Below are 17,106 nucleotides of genomic sequence, written 5' to 3' on the forward strand. Positions count from 1 at the left end.
ATCAAAACAATATTACAACACAAAAAGCTCAAGTTGTCTTAATTACAACAATGAGCACCTTGTGCCAAGGTAAACCAAAAAAGTATTGTGAGTTTAAGTTAAATAAAAACAACTCCTTTCAAGATAAGGTTGGGAAAAATTGTCAACTAATATTCCATGCAGATTATCAAACAAAAATTAATTTCTTATACTAAATATCCAAATATCTAAGGCAATCAAACACAACTTTACATGACAGAGAGGGTAAAACTCAGAGTCCATGAGCAAAAACCCTATGAAAGGATAACATTTTTGAAGATAACATTGCCCAAATTAACAATTGTTTGCCACTTTCAACACTAGGCATTGAAATCTGAAAATGTAGACACTCCTTGGAATCATAGTCCCCCAATTACCAAGCACTTCCACCTTACACATCACCAACTCATAACAATCAATTGGTTTACCAAAAAATACAATCTCGTGATCCACTTAAGAAAAATAACACAATAGTTTTTTCAAAATTGTTAATTGATCTCCCATCTAATACTTACAAATTAATCACTACAAATTTACCACAAACTTGTAAAAGCGCTTATAAAAGTTCTATGGTTGTATATGAACAAGAAGACAAGCTTGATGTCCATTACTTGGAACTACTTATGATCATCATTTCATTCTTTGGATTTTAGTCCACATATATGTTCTCATTGTACGAAAACAAAAAAACATCCCATCAAGTTAGTAATGGTACGCTTACTATCTTAAATTAAACTTTTCAAAAAGAAGCAAGGCTGATCATACAATGTAGTGAGAGTAGCTATATATGTGGAAACCTAGGAGTTGCATGCTCTTTCATATTTGCTTCGTAACTTCTCCAGCTTCTTTTTTAAAGTTATGCATTTGTCAACCAAAACTCTCCTTTCCTTTTGTTCCTTCTGTAACAAGTAAAAGTAAATTGCTAAGTTTGATTCATAATGTTTTTACGATACATGCTTATATTACTTTTTGTATCTGACAATTCCATAAAAACATTTAGTTAGGGCCTTAAAGATAAAGGGAATAGACCATTTAATTATTTTGTTTTGAAAATAGTGTAGCCTTTTCTATTTACAGTACAAAGCAAAAAATGTGGCATTCTATAGCGCACATGTAAAATGTAATGCAACTTCATGGAGCAACTCAGATAGAATTGAATTTTGATTGCCTCGAAAGTTATAACTTCTTTGTACCTCATAGGCAAACTCAAATTGTGCTGATCTATTTACAGTAGCAATCAGAACCCTTGATTGTTTGTTCAACAAATCCTCTAAACTGTCAATCTTTTGTTGGAGCTCAATCGTTTTGGTTGCTTCGTTCTTTGCAAGTGTTTCTATACACATTCTCTGCACATCTATTTTCCAACAGAAACAATGCTATGAGAGAAAGAGAAGAATATATGAATACTATGAAATCAACATGCATTAGCATCCAGAACGATAAGGTAACCAAAAGAATGATCATGATCAGTGCACTAAGCCCTCTAGTTAGGTTTTATCTCATACCTAAACCAAAATCAATGGTTTGAATCCATTCCAATTCTGCAATTTAGGTTTTAAATAAACAATTACAATAACTTTAAACTTATGAAAGATATAGGCAGTAGAATTCCCTGATATTTGGTAGTATATCATCTCCAGTCTCCTGGTTAGATAAGTTCCCATATAAAACAGAAAGTCAAGTGTGAAATTCTGTTTCAACCCTTTCACAAAAGAGTATTTTCCATTGGACCATTATACGCACAGATTTATACTTCTCTGACAGCACACTTTTAAGAGATGATCTTTGGCTGTACGATTCTATGTTTGGATCATATTATACCCCTATCATGGTTTTCCATTTTGGCTGCTTCAAGGCATTATTCATGTTGCACTCAATCATCTCTAACATGAAACAAAATTGAGTTCATGCTCAGCCCATCTTTCTTCCTTTATCGTCTTTGATGTTCTCTGTTATTGTTCTATTACCATCTTTGACATAGACTCATCCCAAACCTAACATGAAAGAGTTATCCTGTGAGAGGCTACAGTTCTCAACCTCTAATGAAATGCTTTCACAGATTTTCCCCTCGTAGCCATCCTCAGAAGACACATATATGCCTCGAAATTTCAGATTCTACAGCAGCTCAGAGGCGAGATATCTAATGTGGTGCAAGACATGCCATCAAGAATGTGACAGCATCAGGTCTCGTTTAATTAATGAACGGACTCACAATATGTAAACACCTTGATTACTGTGAGCCACCTGATATACATCTTGTATATGTATTTATACAATTCTAAAACTTTAATTATATGTCTGAAATAAAAAATAATATATGATGGCTTTAATAATGTACTATAAATATACAGGACAAGAACCTTGGCATAAATTTAACTTCTAAGGATTCTTAGAACAAATTGAGGTTTCAACAATCTCTTACCAGCGACACTTTCTAAACAAAGCACATCTTGCAAAGATCCTCCACCATGGACACCACCGAAAACAATTAGGCGCCTTTTATGAAATGTCATTGTGTGTAGAGATCGTCCAATCATTGTTCCATTTCCTCCAATATTATTTGACGAACTGATACATGGTCTCAATACGTGCCAACATGTCCAAATATTTCTTTTGACATCAAAACTATAGACATCTTCAAGGTATTTCTCTCCATCAAATCCTCCGTAAACCACTATATGCTCTCCAACAACTTCCATTACATGATGCCTTCTTGGTGATGGTCCTCCCTTCGTGTCAAGGAGAACCCAACTCAAACTCTGTAAGTCTATACAATGAAGATCATTTAAATGCAAAGTACCATCAAAGCCACCAAAAATGTACATTTTGTCTCCAACAATAGCAGCTCCATGACCACGGCGTTTTGAGGGAGGAGTTCCAAAATATTCAGGACAGGACCATGACAAAACGTGCAAATCAAATATCCAAACCTCATTCAAATGGCCATTAGATGTACTATAGCCACCAAAGACTACCATGTATCGTCCTTGATAAAGGCAACTCGTATGTTGAGATAATGGACATGGTTTTGAACCTATTGAATATCTGGGCTGAGACCACCTACAAGAGTCTGAAAATATCGTGAGCATCCATGTTTTTCATGTATATTAAAAATAGATGACTACAAAGAAATTAAAATCAACAAAGACTCACTTCCATCATCTGAGAAGGATAGGATCGAAAGGTCACATGATTGCAAACTTCCATTAAAGCCACCAAACACAATCATTTTATTCTCAAATGCACATGCTGTGTGGTTCCATATTGGTCCAGTACATGCACTTCCCATCTCCGCAGAAATAACAGGAACTCTCCATTTACCAGTTTCTATGCAAGAAACAGAAATCGTATCAAATAAAATAATTCAATCTGTGATTCACAAGTAAATCTAAACTATCGATCTGTCATAAGTCAGTGGCACGAGCACAAGCAAGCCTGATCTAGAACCTCTAGCAAAGCAGCATCATAATAGAAGATATAAGTCAGTCTTATAGATGGAATTTGGTCTAAGTTTTATAGTTGGGTATCCCCATTATCTGTACTTTGGTTTCAAAGACACTTAAAAGAACACCATGTTACTATAATGAAAAACAAAATCCTTTTTATGGGCTTGGTACCTACAAAATTTAAAAGTAATATTGTTACCTGTATCAAAAATATATACATCATCGAATGAAGTTTCTCCATTATAACCACCAAATATAACAATGAATGTCGATAATTTATGACCAGAAAAGCAGGAAATAGGTACACTAGTATGTCCAGCACGAGATAAAGGTCCATCCTCAGCTTCATGAAAGATAGGAGTCCATTGCAAGTTGACTGTACAAACCCATTACAAAATCTTGATTCCAACTAATTCTTAAAGATAGACAGTACAAAAACCAGAATATCATATTTTCCCTTTCTTACAGACACACCTTCCAGAAAAGACAGGTTATGCTGCAGTAAAGATGCAGTATTGTCTATAATTTTCTGAGAAGCATCTGCTGACCCATCTTTTCCATTGTCAAATGATGAATAGAGCTGCTCCTTCTCAACATTCAGTTTTTGACATTCTCTCAACTGCACATCAATTAGCTTCATTTTCTCTTCCAAAAGATGCATACTCCGTTGAGCACTATGGGTCCTATCGAAAGGAAAAGAAGAAAGTTCAAATAACTTCAAAATTTGCTAAAGGTAATAGATTCTAGGATAGTCAACAATTCCACGAATAAAATTTTGAAACACATATGCAATACCCATTTCTAGCAAAATATGCTACATGGTGCTCTAGTTTAGAGTGCTAAGAACATAAATGATACACAATTTCTGTGAATTTGATCATGGGCGACCAGCTTCATGAGATATCATATAGTGGCACTGGCATATAGTCATCCGACTTGATGTTTACATACCCTATTGTTTCAAGCTCATACATCTATCATCTTTAGTTTTGTCAACATCATATACAGCTTTACACCTACAGTAAGGGTCAAGAACAATTTCTGCAGGCAATGGGTTTTATGCAGATGTCAATCAGTGATACAATTTTTTGCGTAAAAAATACACTCTTTGCTGTGACGGTGATACTATTTTGGGAACCAAAGGGAGGGCTTTGTTGCCTCTGAGACTTGATGCTCATGCTTCTTCTTTCAGGGGAATCACTATACTCTTCCAGCTTGAATTTTTCATTATGAGACCCCAGCGAGTCACTTCCATTAGAGAGCGCTACCCAGAAGTGAGGCCTAATGTCCATGAATTTACCTTTCCACGTCCATGGATTGAAATCATTGTTGGGTCTGAGCTGTGGTAAAGGAACCAATACATGAGTAATTACTTCAAGGCTTGTTTCTCTGCCTCGAATTTTGATAAAATATTTAAGAATACACCAAAGACTCAGAGTTAAGAATCCACTTCTAGAGAAGAACACTAAAAATTGGGACAAAAAAGTGAGACACCATTTTCTCATAAATTTGAAAACGTAAATAAATGTTGGGTTGATGAGCAGCAATGCAAATTTGAAGACGTAGATAAATTTTGTAAATCTTTTGGGCTAAAGCTATGACACAAGATTGTCCACCCTTAGCCTCCACCTCCTTACTGTTTAGCTTGATTAGGGAATTTCAAATTTAGTGAGCTAGGAAAGAAATATAAATGTAAAGAATATTGTAATCAAGACTAGAATCAAATCAGAACGAAGTATTGGTGGAAAGATATACATTCCAAAACTAGCTAAATCATTATATCACCTGCTCATTTCATGATATAGCAACCAGGAAAATAATGCCTTTTTTAAACTTTGAATGTCTCTTTGTTTTTGCCTATAGAGAGCCCATGATTTAAACTTTATAGTTTGAACAACATGCAACCGCCATCCATTCAAAGCAGCTAATCTGCAGACCATTGCAAAAGAAATATTCATACCAAAAATGAGAGAACCTTCAACTAGGTTTAAGAAGAAATAATTCTGAGCTGCATTTATTTTGCACAATAAGAACTTTTTACCCTCTTTTTGATGATTGAACTAGTATGAAATTGTTAATTAGTTTTTTCTGCAACGTTCGAGATGCCAAATGTGAAAAAACTACTTGTTTGCTGTGCCTTTCCTTCTTCATTATCAAAAATGTCCTGAAATCCCTTTTTCTTTTATTTCTACTTGCTCCCTGGAACAAATGTTGGAAACATTTTCTCTTGATCTTGTAAAGGCTACGATGTATAAATGACATACTTCTTTCAGATATTGTTCGCTTATTTTTGGTGAGCGTATACCAGCACTTAAATGACATTTGACTCAATATGGTCTCCCTCTGCTTGCTGCTTGCAAGTAAATGTGTAGCCTTTTCAACAGTTTTTCTATGAAAAAATATCCATCTAGATAAAATTGTGCATTTAACCTTGTTGGCGTAGAATTGCCCAGCCAAATATTGGTAATTTGCAGCTGTCTCTGCAAGTTGCAACCATCGATTCCATGCTTTTCTAAAATAACATCTAAACCATGCCATCTTAGCTCTATTATATTGCCGCTTTCTATATAGTGCTTTGCTACAAGCCAACCTCCAAAAACTGTTCAATTTTCTAATCACTCCTTGAGTCCTCATTCGCAAAACAACCTTGGACACTGTCTGGGCAATCCTTTCCCTTCTGGAAAATTGGTGCCACCAATAAATACTTTGAGACATAATCCATTTCCTTCTATGAGTTAGGCATCTTTGTAATACCTGCCTCTTTCTTTTGACTAAAAGGAGGCCATTTCGGAACATTCCAAACCACTTGAATAACACTCTTTGATCCCAGATATGGGCCAATTTCATGAGCACCTATTATTATGAACTTTATCAATGTTAAAAAACTTATACTAACTATAATCAACCTCCAGCAGAGTATACTATCATTTACAAATGATATAAGTATGAATCATGAGATGGTTCATATATAATTTCCAAACAAGTGCCAACAAGAAGAAAATACATTATTTATTAATAAGAATTTCCAGGATAAAAATCACAATGATTTCATAGATTCATGGAAACAATACTCTAGAATTCTATTGCAGGCTTAAGGATGTGAAAACTGTAACAGTGGCTTCATCTACGAAAAAATCTTCAAAAATTTGATCAAGACCCTGTTGAAGAGAGGGAGCCAACTTACGCGTAGCCACTAGCTCGCCCTAACTTCTACACTGGCAATCCTACCATGGGGGAATGGTGTCTTCCCCAGCTCTTGGTTCCTCATCAGACAACCACTCTCCATTTCAACAATTCCCACCAAGAAACCACACTATGGTGTCCTCTGTCCACTTATCCGTTTCATCATCATTGTTGCCCGGATGTATGGGTGAACCCCATTGAGAAACATTTGAATCAAGATTTTTTCTAGTGATCCCTTCCCAAAGAGCATGTGTTGCAACAATAATGGGAACTTTTGAGCATAAGTGTCTGACTGTTCATGTTTTTGCTCCAAGTGTTGTAGTTCAGAGACAATCTCTCCCGATGATTATAAGGCCAAACAAGAGATTACGTCTTAAGTGTTGTCTCATCTTTGAGAACAGCAAATCAAAATAAATAGATGTTAACAAGTAAAAACGGGTAAATAAGATAAAAGGAGACTAAAGAATCTTGTTATCGGTACACATAAGATTATCACGTCAAATATATTGTAGTTTTTTCTACAAAATATCTCTAGCATAGGTCAATCCAAAATGGAGAGGCATCCGAAGTGCGGAAAGCACTTGCAATGGCAAGAGATAATGGCCTTTATCTGTCAATGACACGGGTGGTAAGATCGTGGTCCATGGGGTTGGGGCCTATGTGCACAACAAATTGCTATTGCCTGATCTATTGTAACCCCTTTGTTATGCCTTGTTCGAGACATCCGGAGAATGTAACTAAAACAAACATGAGAATTGATTGACTAGGGCTTTTAAATAGGCCCACGCCGGCTGGCAATATAAAAAGAAGCCTGTCCTATAAGATAAATGGTATGTAAATTTGGAATGACAGATATTGGTGAAAAACTAGACGAAGACACGAAGAAGAGTTGTTTGTTCCGCTTCTTCCAATCTGCATGAGCTGGGTACTAGAGCTTCTATAAGACGTAATGACCTTATCAATACTACTTACTAATGTTATGGTACTTTCACTTCAGAAAAAAGAGCATTAGAAAATAACTTCACAAACTAACATTTAACCACTTTATTCCTGACTGACATTTAACATCCTTTTAATAATTTTATCAATTCAGTACATATATTATGTTAGCAACCTGTTTTTCTTTGTAGAGAGTACCATATCTGCACCATGATGAGAAGAAAGCCGTCAGTTTCTTGAAATGGAGAATGGTTTGAGCACGTTGTAGAAGTGCAGATTGTGCCAATTGATTTTTGGTAAGTAAGACAGACACTTGACTCTGAGCATCCTCGATTTTCTTCAAGCGTTCTTCATTACAATGCACTTCTGTTTCCCACTCAAATGCTGCAGTTTTGGCCTGCGATATTCACTGTTAATTTCAATTTATTCTGCATTCTACAGGTGTGTCTATGTGTGTGTCTTCAACCTAGTGAACAAAAACTTAAAGAAATCATGCTTCCATTTGCAGTCCTCCTCCTCTAACTCGTACATAAACAAACAGCATGCATGCATACATGTAATTAATCCCACCAATGAAAATGTCTACTCTTATATGCATGTGTTTTTTAACTTGCTGAACTAGTTTCTAATAAATATGTTATTAAGATATTTATCATAAAAATATACAGAAAATACAGCTAACATTGCAATGAAATGCAAGGCTACACTAATTCAGCTCAAATTTTCAAAGACCTTAAATTTTTTACAGACCATTGTCTATGAAAATGATGCTCCCATTTCACATCAAGAATACGCAGCATAGCTGAATTTTCATTGTGCATTCATATCATACAAATATTGTATGGATAACAATGTTTCCATCACAACTCGAATGATAGGCAGCAGCAGATAAGAAGAAATATATCTCTATAATAGTGAAACATATATGAAATAGTGTATCACTAAAATAGACAGCCAATTTCTGAATAGTCTGTACCAAAGTCTACAAGAACAATTATGTGCAAGTGTACTATATATCAATAAATATAGATATGGCTCATGAGTTATTAAACATGAAAAGAAACCACGTGAATTGTTATGTTCCACATCTTTATGAAATTTACTATTTTATTAGTTTTGTATGATTTATCTATTGACATTCCAATATAGAAATCTAACAAAGATGAGAGCATCCTTTGTGCTTCTATAAAAAGTATGTATTTTCCAGGTGTACTGATAATGAGATCAAAAGCACTTACTTCTTTTAATAAGCAAGTAAGTTCCTCGTTTTGATGCACTAATTGAAGTAGGGCTTTGTTTTTCTGGCACTCCCAATCAGATGTTCCCTGAAATTTCAAGAAAGCAAAATTAAATTACCATAAAGAAACATTTGTTTCTGAATTATATACACTCAAATAGTCAAGGGAGGCAAGAGTGCTTGGGGGCAAAATGAGCACTTTGTCATATGTGGGGGGTTTCTATACCTGGTGACATGTATATATGTACATAAAAATCCATCCTTTTTATGGAATTCAAATATTCACTGAAATTGGTGAATTTTCTGGCATTGATACATTTCATGGAATTGAGGATAGTGTTTATGTTAATGAAGTAGCATGTATAAAAAACTTATCAACAGAAAATACTGGGTGTATATATATAAATGTATGAATGTATGTATGTATGTATACACCAACTATTTGAAATAGTACACATTATTTCATTTATTCTTGCCTATTCACTGAAATTGGTGAATTTTCTGTCATTGATCCATTTCATGAAATTGGGGACAGTGTTTACGTTAATGAATTAGCATGTATAAAAAAAACTTATCAACAGAAAATACTGAGTGTATGTATATAAATGTATGTATGTATGTATACACCAATTATATGAAATAGTACTCATTATTTCATTTATTCTTGCCTATGCAACAGCAGATGAGATTGAAATCTTCTCTGCCAAGGTATATCCAGTATGAGGTAAACCATCTACTTACATCATACCATTGTTCAAACAGACAATATTTAAACGAAATTCCTATATATGCATTCATCTTTAGAGAGAAATAAAGAGTTTTTATGTCTAAAACATAAAGGTTGAGAAAGAAAAAAACTTTTATATTTAAAACATAGATGTGCTGCAAAGAAACGAAAGCTTTTAGACGTAAAAAAAAAATAACAGAGAGATCTAGGAAGCAAAAAGATATGGCACCTTGAAGGAGGAATTAGTGGCATCATGAGAAAGATGAAGCAGGAGAGAGTCTCGTACTTGCCATCGATTTCGCAGAATCTACAGATAAATGAAGAAGCAAAAGAATCAATGGAAAGAAGATGGTGGAAAAGGGGAGAGAGAGAGAGATTTCGTTGTGTGACGATAGCTTACCTCGGGTATGGAATCCTCCATGGCAAGAACTGTTGTCTCTCTCTGCGAGATAGTTTGCGTATATGTGTGTCTGTGTTTGTGGGTTCAAATTCTGCATAGTTTTTTTGAATGTTTTTTTAACATAGGAGGGTGTGGCTCCTAAGGCTTCTTTCTTTCTCTTTCCTTATGCATGGCTTCTTGGGAAGTCATCAAACCCCAATAGAACTAGAACCTATGATGCAAAATCATTTTAAGAGAGCATTAGAAGAATGTTTGGCTAGATTAGTGATGGTTTTGGTCTTGGTGGCTCTTTGGTTTACCCCGTCCACATGATATGTTTACTCCGGACTTGCTCGTTCTTTGCATTGTTAGAATGTTGGGCTAGACCCGCCAATTGTTGTTAGTGTTGTTGTTGGCGATGTTGGTGTTTTGTTAATGGTTTGCTTTGTCCATATGGTATTTTTATTAGAGACTCATACTTAATAAGAACAAGACCTTACAACCTCATCCTATGTTGTGCGATTTATTACTGAGGTCTTGATTGTTCATTTACCACCTATATGATCTATCATAAGGTTGTTCATCTAGATTCACACTTTGTTGTGAGTTTCCCTTGTCCATGTGGTGTGTTTACGTGCGACTTCAATCATAATATAATGGAAATACTTTACAACATCATAGGTATGCATAGTGCAAGTTGCAGAGTTAGGTTTTTTATGGCTCACAATGTCACGTGGTATGTAAAACATGCATATGTGTTTTCTAAGCGGGAAAGGGTGAAAAGTGCTCCCTTAAGCAAATAGTTAATGCCTTGCTCGCGTTTAGTGAGATTTTGACCATTCCATCATTTCAATTATTACCAATAACAAATCATGTACATCTTGTTCTCATTGTTATTATGCTCGTCAAGCTAGTTATGAAGAACATTGTGGCTTGTATTCCTGTATAGTTTCACAAATGGCTCATAAGGCAATAGTGTTTTGATACTATTTCTATAATTTTTACAACCCGAACTGTGCCTTGATATTGAGTAAGTAGAGGTTATTTAAATGAAATTTAAATTATCCATGAGACATGCAAAGCTATTTATGAGTTCAACAAAACGAACATGAACTTAAATAAAAACAACATTAGGGTTTATTCCATTTCGCAACCTTTTCTATATTTGTTGTGGATAGAAAGGGGAAAATAGAGGTCATGTGGGTTGCATGGAACCATCAAGCACCCCTTAGAAGCTTAGGGGGGAGGGGTTGCAATATTGGATTAATTATTGTTGAGATATCAAGCTCAACTAGATTTAGTTAGTTAGTTAACACACATAACTTAGTAGTTACCTAGATAGAATCTAGTTAGCGTGTTGTCCTTAAAGCCTTACATAGGATTTTGTACTTGAGTGGGATACATTGTAGATCCTCCACTCCCATGTTCATTTAATATAGGACTTACACCTTTATACCTGTATTCTACTCACACATGTGCACCTTTGGACGTGAGATGCATATACTATATATACCTCATTGTGGATATTTTTGTATTACATGATGCTTTTTAATATAGTTAATAATCCCCCATATTGTCTCGTTGTTCATAAGTGTAACTTCCTCTCTCTCTCTCTCTCTCTCTCTCTCTCTCTCTTCCTCTCACACACATACGCACACATATCACATAACCTTCCGCAGCTTAACTTAATCACATCATTAGGTACTAATTAACCCTTGCTTAATTACCTAATTATTAATGATTATCTATTCATATGATGACTCATAGACCTTTGTTACTATAATATATTTATATTACACTCACAACCACGAAGATCTATCATCCAATATTTCAATTGTTATGCTAGCATGGAAAGAAGAGTTTACACTCTCAAATCAATCACTTATGTCTTTTAGGAGTCTATGAAGTGTGAGATGCAATTGATGCTCAATCTCAAAGGTTTTTGGACTTTGTTGAGGTGTGAGAGGAAAGGGATTTTGGGGTATTTGTTTGGTTGGTCTGGAATCATATTTGTATGTCAAAACAACTTGGGGGCACAACATTATGAAATCTCTATGAACATATGGTGTCTCACCAATGTGCCTTTCTCAAGGCCATGTTTGAGGGCCAACAACCATGAACAAAAATCGTTGTGCTCTTAATAAAGAAAGTAGGCATTCGACATGGTAAGAGAAGGATTATAAGTACTCGGTATCACGTGGCTAATAGTGATAGACAAACTAAAAGTGTTAGATCAATGATTATTCACCATTCCGTGAGGTTGTATCATAGTATATTTGAGTATGTAGAGTAACATCTTCCTTTGGAAAGAGAAAAACTCAAATTCCTTGCAACTCAAGTTGTTGGTAACATCTCGTTCAATGGAATGGGAAGGTAACTGAGCTCTTTGAGCATAGTTTAATTGTAAGGCTCAATTGCGTTTAGTTATTAAATGATATATCATACTAGAATTCCAAAAAAGAATCATGGAATTTAAGATAGTGAGAAGGTATTGTATCCCTCCTAATTATTGATAAGGGATAGATACAATGGGAATGGGTGCGGTTCACTTTATATTGTACCCAATCTATTGTTGTTATACATTATGTCCCTATACAATTAATATGTACGAGAGAGAAAGAACATAAATCATTTGATGAAAGTTATTAGCGTCTATGGGGGTTGGTTATTTAGTATTGTCTCGTAATACCAAACTAAAACATTTAAGGGATTTTCCAATCCCAGACAATTAATATTTATGAGAGAGAAAGAACATAAGTTGTTCGATGAAAGTTATTATCGTCTTTGGGGGTTGGTTATTTAGTATTGTCTCGTAATACCAAAGTAAGACATTTAAGGGATTTTCCAGTTCCTAACAAAGTACATATAGGGGACCAAGGCTATAGGTTGAGCTTTGTATGATACTTAGCGACCATTGTAACGAGAGCTTTGGCTTGTTTTGGTGGATTCATTGAGAGAACAATTGAATGTGCATCCGTCATGTATAATAAGCAAAGGAAAATATACTATAATGAGTTTGTGTCACGAACCCTGCTAGAAGTACATTTACACATTCATCTGTTATTTCCTTGTTTCAAAGCGAAAACACCCTTTCATGTTGGGGTGTTTTTTCGTTGTTTAATATTATGTAATTTTTTTTTCCACAAAAGGAGCCACTTTCCCATTAGTTAGTTAGGCGAGCTTTTTACACAAAAAAATTATACAAGTATATAAGACGGGGAGACATATGCCTACGATTCTCATACTTAAAGGGATTTAGCTCAATTAAAAATGTTTGGGTTGATTTTAATGCAAGAGGATTTATCAAATCAATGGAACATTGAAAAACTACCGCTCACATTAACCATAACACCAAATTTACCCATAATAATATATAAAACATCAAATTTGCCCGTTGTGGTAAAGTAATTAATGAATATTTGTAAGTCAATGACAAATTGTCAAATTCTCTCTCCCTCCTTCAACTTCAAACACACACACATTTCACCTCTCACGAGTCACGTCGAACTTACATGAGATAAAGAGAGCATGGGGTTGATTAGAGAGACGCGTGGAGCATTAGAATTAAAGGCAAAGTAAAGTGACTTGCAATCATTGAACTACATTAACTACATTGTCTTTCTCGAGAGGGGTATGTAATTGTTCTCAATATATTACTAGGAGTAAATTTTTAAAATTTTCCATTGAATGAAAGGCAAAAGTAAAACAATAGATCTATGTTATGTGGAGTCTGGACACCTTGTATTTAAATTTTAGACTTGTATATCTGTTCATTTTATAATTAATCACATGTTTAATGAAAATAAAACCAATAAACATCTAACTTTCCATTCAAACATAAACGTACACAAGCCATTAATCACTTTTATTCCATATAATAGTTTTGGTCACTCATTGATGTATGATGTATCTCCTGTTCTTCCTCTCTTAGTGATTCTTATGTATGAATGCTTTTTTTTTATCTTTTGTTGATATGTTTACTTATTCTCGCCTTGCTGAGTCAAATTTTCTTCCCCTCTCTCCCTCTCTCTTTCTCTCTTACAAATATGTGGTCATGTAAACATGATATCCGTAATAATTGTTTTCATTACCCAATAATATCAAATGCCGATGTTGCAAACTTTCTTCTTGTTCAAGAATATCATAGTACTAGTAACTTCCAACATAGAGGCACGATGCACCCCACTAAGCAGTTAACGATAAAGGATATGTGTTGTTTTCATTAGTATAGCATTGGCAAGAGTGGAACTTTAATTTGGCATTGCCTCAAAATGTAGATGAGAGTAAAACAACAAATATCCTTGGATGTTACATTTGTTAAACGGAACTAAGTAAATTGGACTTGGACTTTTAAAACTCTTTGGGCTTATATTGCTAGGTTACTAATCAAGGAAAACAATGTTAAATGAGAGCAAAAAAACTATATTAGGAAACTATTTAGGAACAATAATGATACGAAACCATTCTATTGTGTGATATTGTGTCATGCACTTGAAGATTATACAAAATCACATTTAAATATTTGAATTCTGGAGTTTTTTTCCTAGTAGTGGGGAATCGGGATGACTCAACACACAATATTTGGCATACAACAATTTCAAGTAATGATAGAATTCATGACAAGGAACCTCTTGCCAAGTACAATAATAAGATGATAAAAGCTATTAGAAAAACAGAACAAGATAAATGAATCAATGATAGGCACACTATAACTAATGTTTTTGTCCTAATAGAAATTATTGAAAAAACAGAATATGGTTACATCATACTTTCTTTGAGAAAATTCTAGGGTTCTCTAATGATGGAAAAGACATCTCATAATGAATACTTAAGACTTTTGTTTCCTTGATGAGCACCATCAAGTTTCCTTTGCCATTGATTGAAAAAATAGGAAGTTTTGAGGAAATACCACAACAATTGAGGATTTTGGCAAAAAAAATGTTATCTAAACATCAATTGTGTAAAACTCGTAAAGCTAAAGTTTTGCATGGGTATGCATAGAACTCGTATTCTTCTCTAAATCCGCTTTATGGTAATGAATCAAGTCCTATTGGGTAACATGAACATCCTACCCCTTGGTCTAGTAAACTCTTACAAAGAATCAACGTATCATGGATGAGCATATTATATAATTCAGATAGTGCATGACGACATAATACTGATATCATTGATCAAGTCGATGAAGCTATAATCCAGAAACAAAGATATAATCAGTAGTGTGGACCGACATACAACTTTGGCGTATGAAATGGTATTGTTATCGTTCAAGGAATACTTACAACGACACTACAATTATTGGAAGCATAACTACAACTCTTCAGGATAGTGGGGTCCCAATGCAAATATGTGGCCAAAGATAAAGACTAGCTCATAAATGATAGTCAAATGTGATCTTTTGAGTGGGGGTAGGGACAATTCAAAGACATAAGTATCCTCCCTCTCTTAAATAGCTTGCATTGGTTTAAGATATTTTTTCCAAATATTGCTTTTGACTGATGTGATAGCATTGTGGATAAGACCACTCCACTCCATTTTAATAAATAAATAAATAAATAAATATATGTATAGAGAGAGAAGATTGATAGGATAGCTATTAATATCGAAATAACTAGAGTCCAGCACCATGACTCCTTAACCAAATTTGGGGGTTTTGAAATAACTAGCACTATGGATGTATTTATGCTCATTATGAAATTGATCTATTGTTATTAAACATGAGGCCAATACTTTGTGGATATCTCTATTCTTCCTTGGCTTCTTCATATTTAGATTATGTCCTCACTCTATGGTTCATGATTGGCAATCCAGGTTTCTTATTACCCCTCCCTAATCATGATTATCAATATTGCTTAATGTGCCACCCTAACATATGCCGGTAATTAACTTGATTGATCTTTCAACCTCCTCTTAATCATCATGTACTTTGTCTAACTATATTGTTTTGGTTCAAATCCTAACATAATGGAATTTATCACATGTTAAACCTCTTCTTTATCTCATCCTAATCATGTGGTTAAGTAACCCTAATCACATATTTTTTGTTTTTTTACATGTCGGGCAATTATCAATGCAGGGTTGGAGTCTTTAGTTTGATACTATTGGGTTGTTGGAGAATTCCTCTCCTAACTTTAGTGATGGCATTAGTGATGATGTGTTCATTTGTCTTCCGTGTTGTCTTCATGTCAATCCAAACATCATATTGTCAAAATGATGATGACAATGTTCATTTACATATAATGGCCAATGGGGGGAACATCAAACCTGCATTCAATATATCGATTTCTCATCCACGAGAGGTATTTTAATCAATCCTATTAGCTAAAATTCCCTTTCATTATATCCATCATTAATTTCAAACTCTTAAAAAAATTGTTCCCTATTATTCCTTTGAACATTTTATCGTACATTTGAATGACTAATATATGGAGTTTTGATCCTTTTTCCCCAATATTCTTGTAGTCATCCCAATCATTATTATCTTCTTCGACATGTTGCATATGTTTGAATGATTATGTCCAAGGTATCATCATGGTGAAGCTTCAATGCAACCATGAATTCCACAAGAGATGCGTGGAGGAATGGTTTAAGATAAGCCCTACATGTCCCCTTTGTAAACATGGAAACGTCTCACAATTTCAAGTTCCATACTCAATGTGTCAAATTCCACAACATATGGTTGATAAATTAACATTATTTTCTCAAATATGACTATGATTCCTTCAATGATTTGATCCACTTATGTGCCGGTTACAATGTCTTTATATACAATATTGACATCTTTACATATCCCCTTTGCAAGAGTAAGTGGATGAGTTGGCACTCATTCATGCTTCTTGAAAAACCCTTTTCTTTAGTTTGTTCTTCTCGTGTATGTTGTTTCTTTATGTTGTATGCCCTTATGAGAGTGTGTATAATGTTTACTTAAGTGTACAATAATCGGAATACGTGTAATTGTGTATGTGTTCCAATATAAGTACTTTTGTGCACACTTTCACGTTTCACGTGAATATAAGCAGTGTACCTTAGGTAAACCTAAACAATCCTCAATGAAATATAACTCCTTACCTATTAGTAGGTATCAACAACGCTTCAATTTCAGCTTAACCAGTTTGTTTGGCTTGTCCAAGTGTACATGTGAAGGGAGAACAATGTTCGCAGTGTAGAATTAGGGGTGGGT

The 17,106-nt window shown here is 34.6% G+C and overlaps 2 protein-coding genes across 4 annotated transcripts; one reads left to right on the forward strand and one right to left on the reverse strand.

Moving 5' to 3' along the window:
• Positions 1 to 767: 767 nt before the first annotated feature.
• LOC147851174 (uncharacterized) lies at positions 768 to 10,118 on the reverse strand. Of its 3 annotated transcripts, XM_087335701.1 has the most exons (12): positions 9,951 to 10,113; positions 9,780 to 9,857; positions 8,825 to 8,911; positions 7,762 to 7,983; positions 5,506 to 6,317; positions 5,250 to 5,393; positions 3,939 to 4,147; positions 3,664 to 3,840; positions 3,172 to 3,345; positions 2,441 to 3,088; positions 1,212 to 1,372; positions 768 to 917 (listed from the first exon to the last, which is right to left on the reverse strand). In XM_087335701.1, exons 1-12 carry the CDS (start codon positions 9,969 to 9,971, stop codon positions 816 to 818), a joined length of 2,835 nt encoding a protein of 944 aa, XP_087191827.1. In that variant the 5' UTR covers positions 9,972 to 10,113; the 3' UTR covers positions 768 to 815. The 3 variants fall into 3 exon arrangements, with proteins under 3 accessions (XP_087191827.1, XP_087191828.1, XP_087191829.1); XM_087335703.1 differs by lacking the exons at positions 768 to 917; positions 1,212 to 1,372 and having other exon boundaries at positions 2,903 to 3,078; positions 9,951 to 10,118; XM_087335702.1 differs by lacking the exons at positions 7,762 to 7,983; positions 8,825 to 8,911; positions 9,780 to 9,857; positions 9,951 to 10,113 and adding an exon at positions 6,649 to 6,989.
• Positions 10,119 to 15,531: 5,413 nt separating this feature from the next.
• On the forward strand, positions 15,532 to 16,813 carry LOC147851175 (uncharacterized). The gene is made up of 3 exons (XM_087335794.1): positions 15,532 to 15,804; positions 16,003 to 16,225; positions 16,389 to 16,813. The coding sequence occupies exons 1-3, from the start codon at positions 15,644 to 15,646 to the stop codon at positions 16,635 to 16,637; spliced, it is 633 nt and encodes a 210-aa protein (XP_087191920.1). The 5' UTR covers positions 15,532 to 15,643; the 3' UTR covers positions 16,638 to 16,813.
• The last annotated feature ends 293 nt before the right edge of the window (positions 16,814 to 17,106 follow it).

This window comes from Azolla caroliniana, unplaced genomic scaffold (assembly GCF_043228905.1).
Source record: "Azolla caroliniana isolate FFs.n. ecotype wild unplaced genomic scaffold, voAzoCaro1.0.p SCAF_20, whole genome shotgun sequence".
In the NCBI taxonomy this organism is placed as follows: domain Eukaryota; kingdom Viridiplantae; phylum Streptophyta; class Polypodiopsida; order Salviniales; family Salviniaceae; genus Azolla; species Azolla caroliniana.

Excerpts from the sequence above, each read along its gene's own strand:
- LOC147851175 (XM_087335794.1), top strand. The coding sequence starts at position 15,644 with ATGAGGCCAATACTTTGTGGATATCTCTATTCTTCCTTGGCTTCTTCA. Across the intron at positions 15,805-16,002 it reads TGCCACCCTAACATATGCCG|GGTTGGAGTCTTTAGTTTGA; the intron begins GTAATTAACTTG and ends TTATCAATGCAG. Across the intron at positions 16,226-16,388 it reads CGATTTCTCATCCACGAGAG|TCATCCCAATCATTATTATC; the intron begins GTATTTTAATCA and ends ATATTCTTGTAG.
- LOC147851174 (XM_087335701.1), bottom strand. The coding sequence starts at position 9,971 with ATGGAGGATTCCATACCCGAG. Across the intron at positions 4,148-5,249 it reads CTATATCATGAAATGAGCAG|GACCCATAGTGCTCAACGGA; the intron begins GTGATATAATGA and ends TCCTTTCGATAG. Across the intron at positions 3,841-3,938 it reads TAACCTGTCTTTTCTGGAAG|TCAACTTGCAATGGACTCCT; the intron begins GTGTGTCTGTAA and ends GGGTTTGTACAG.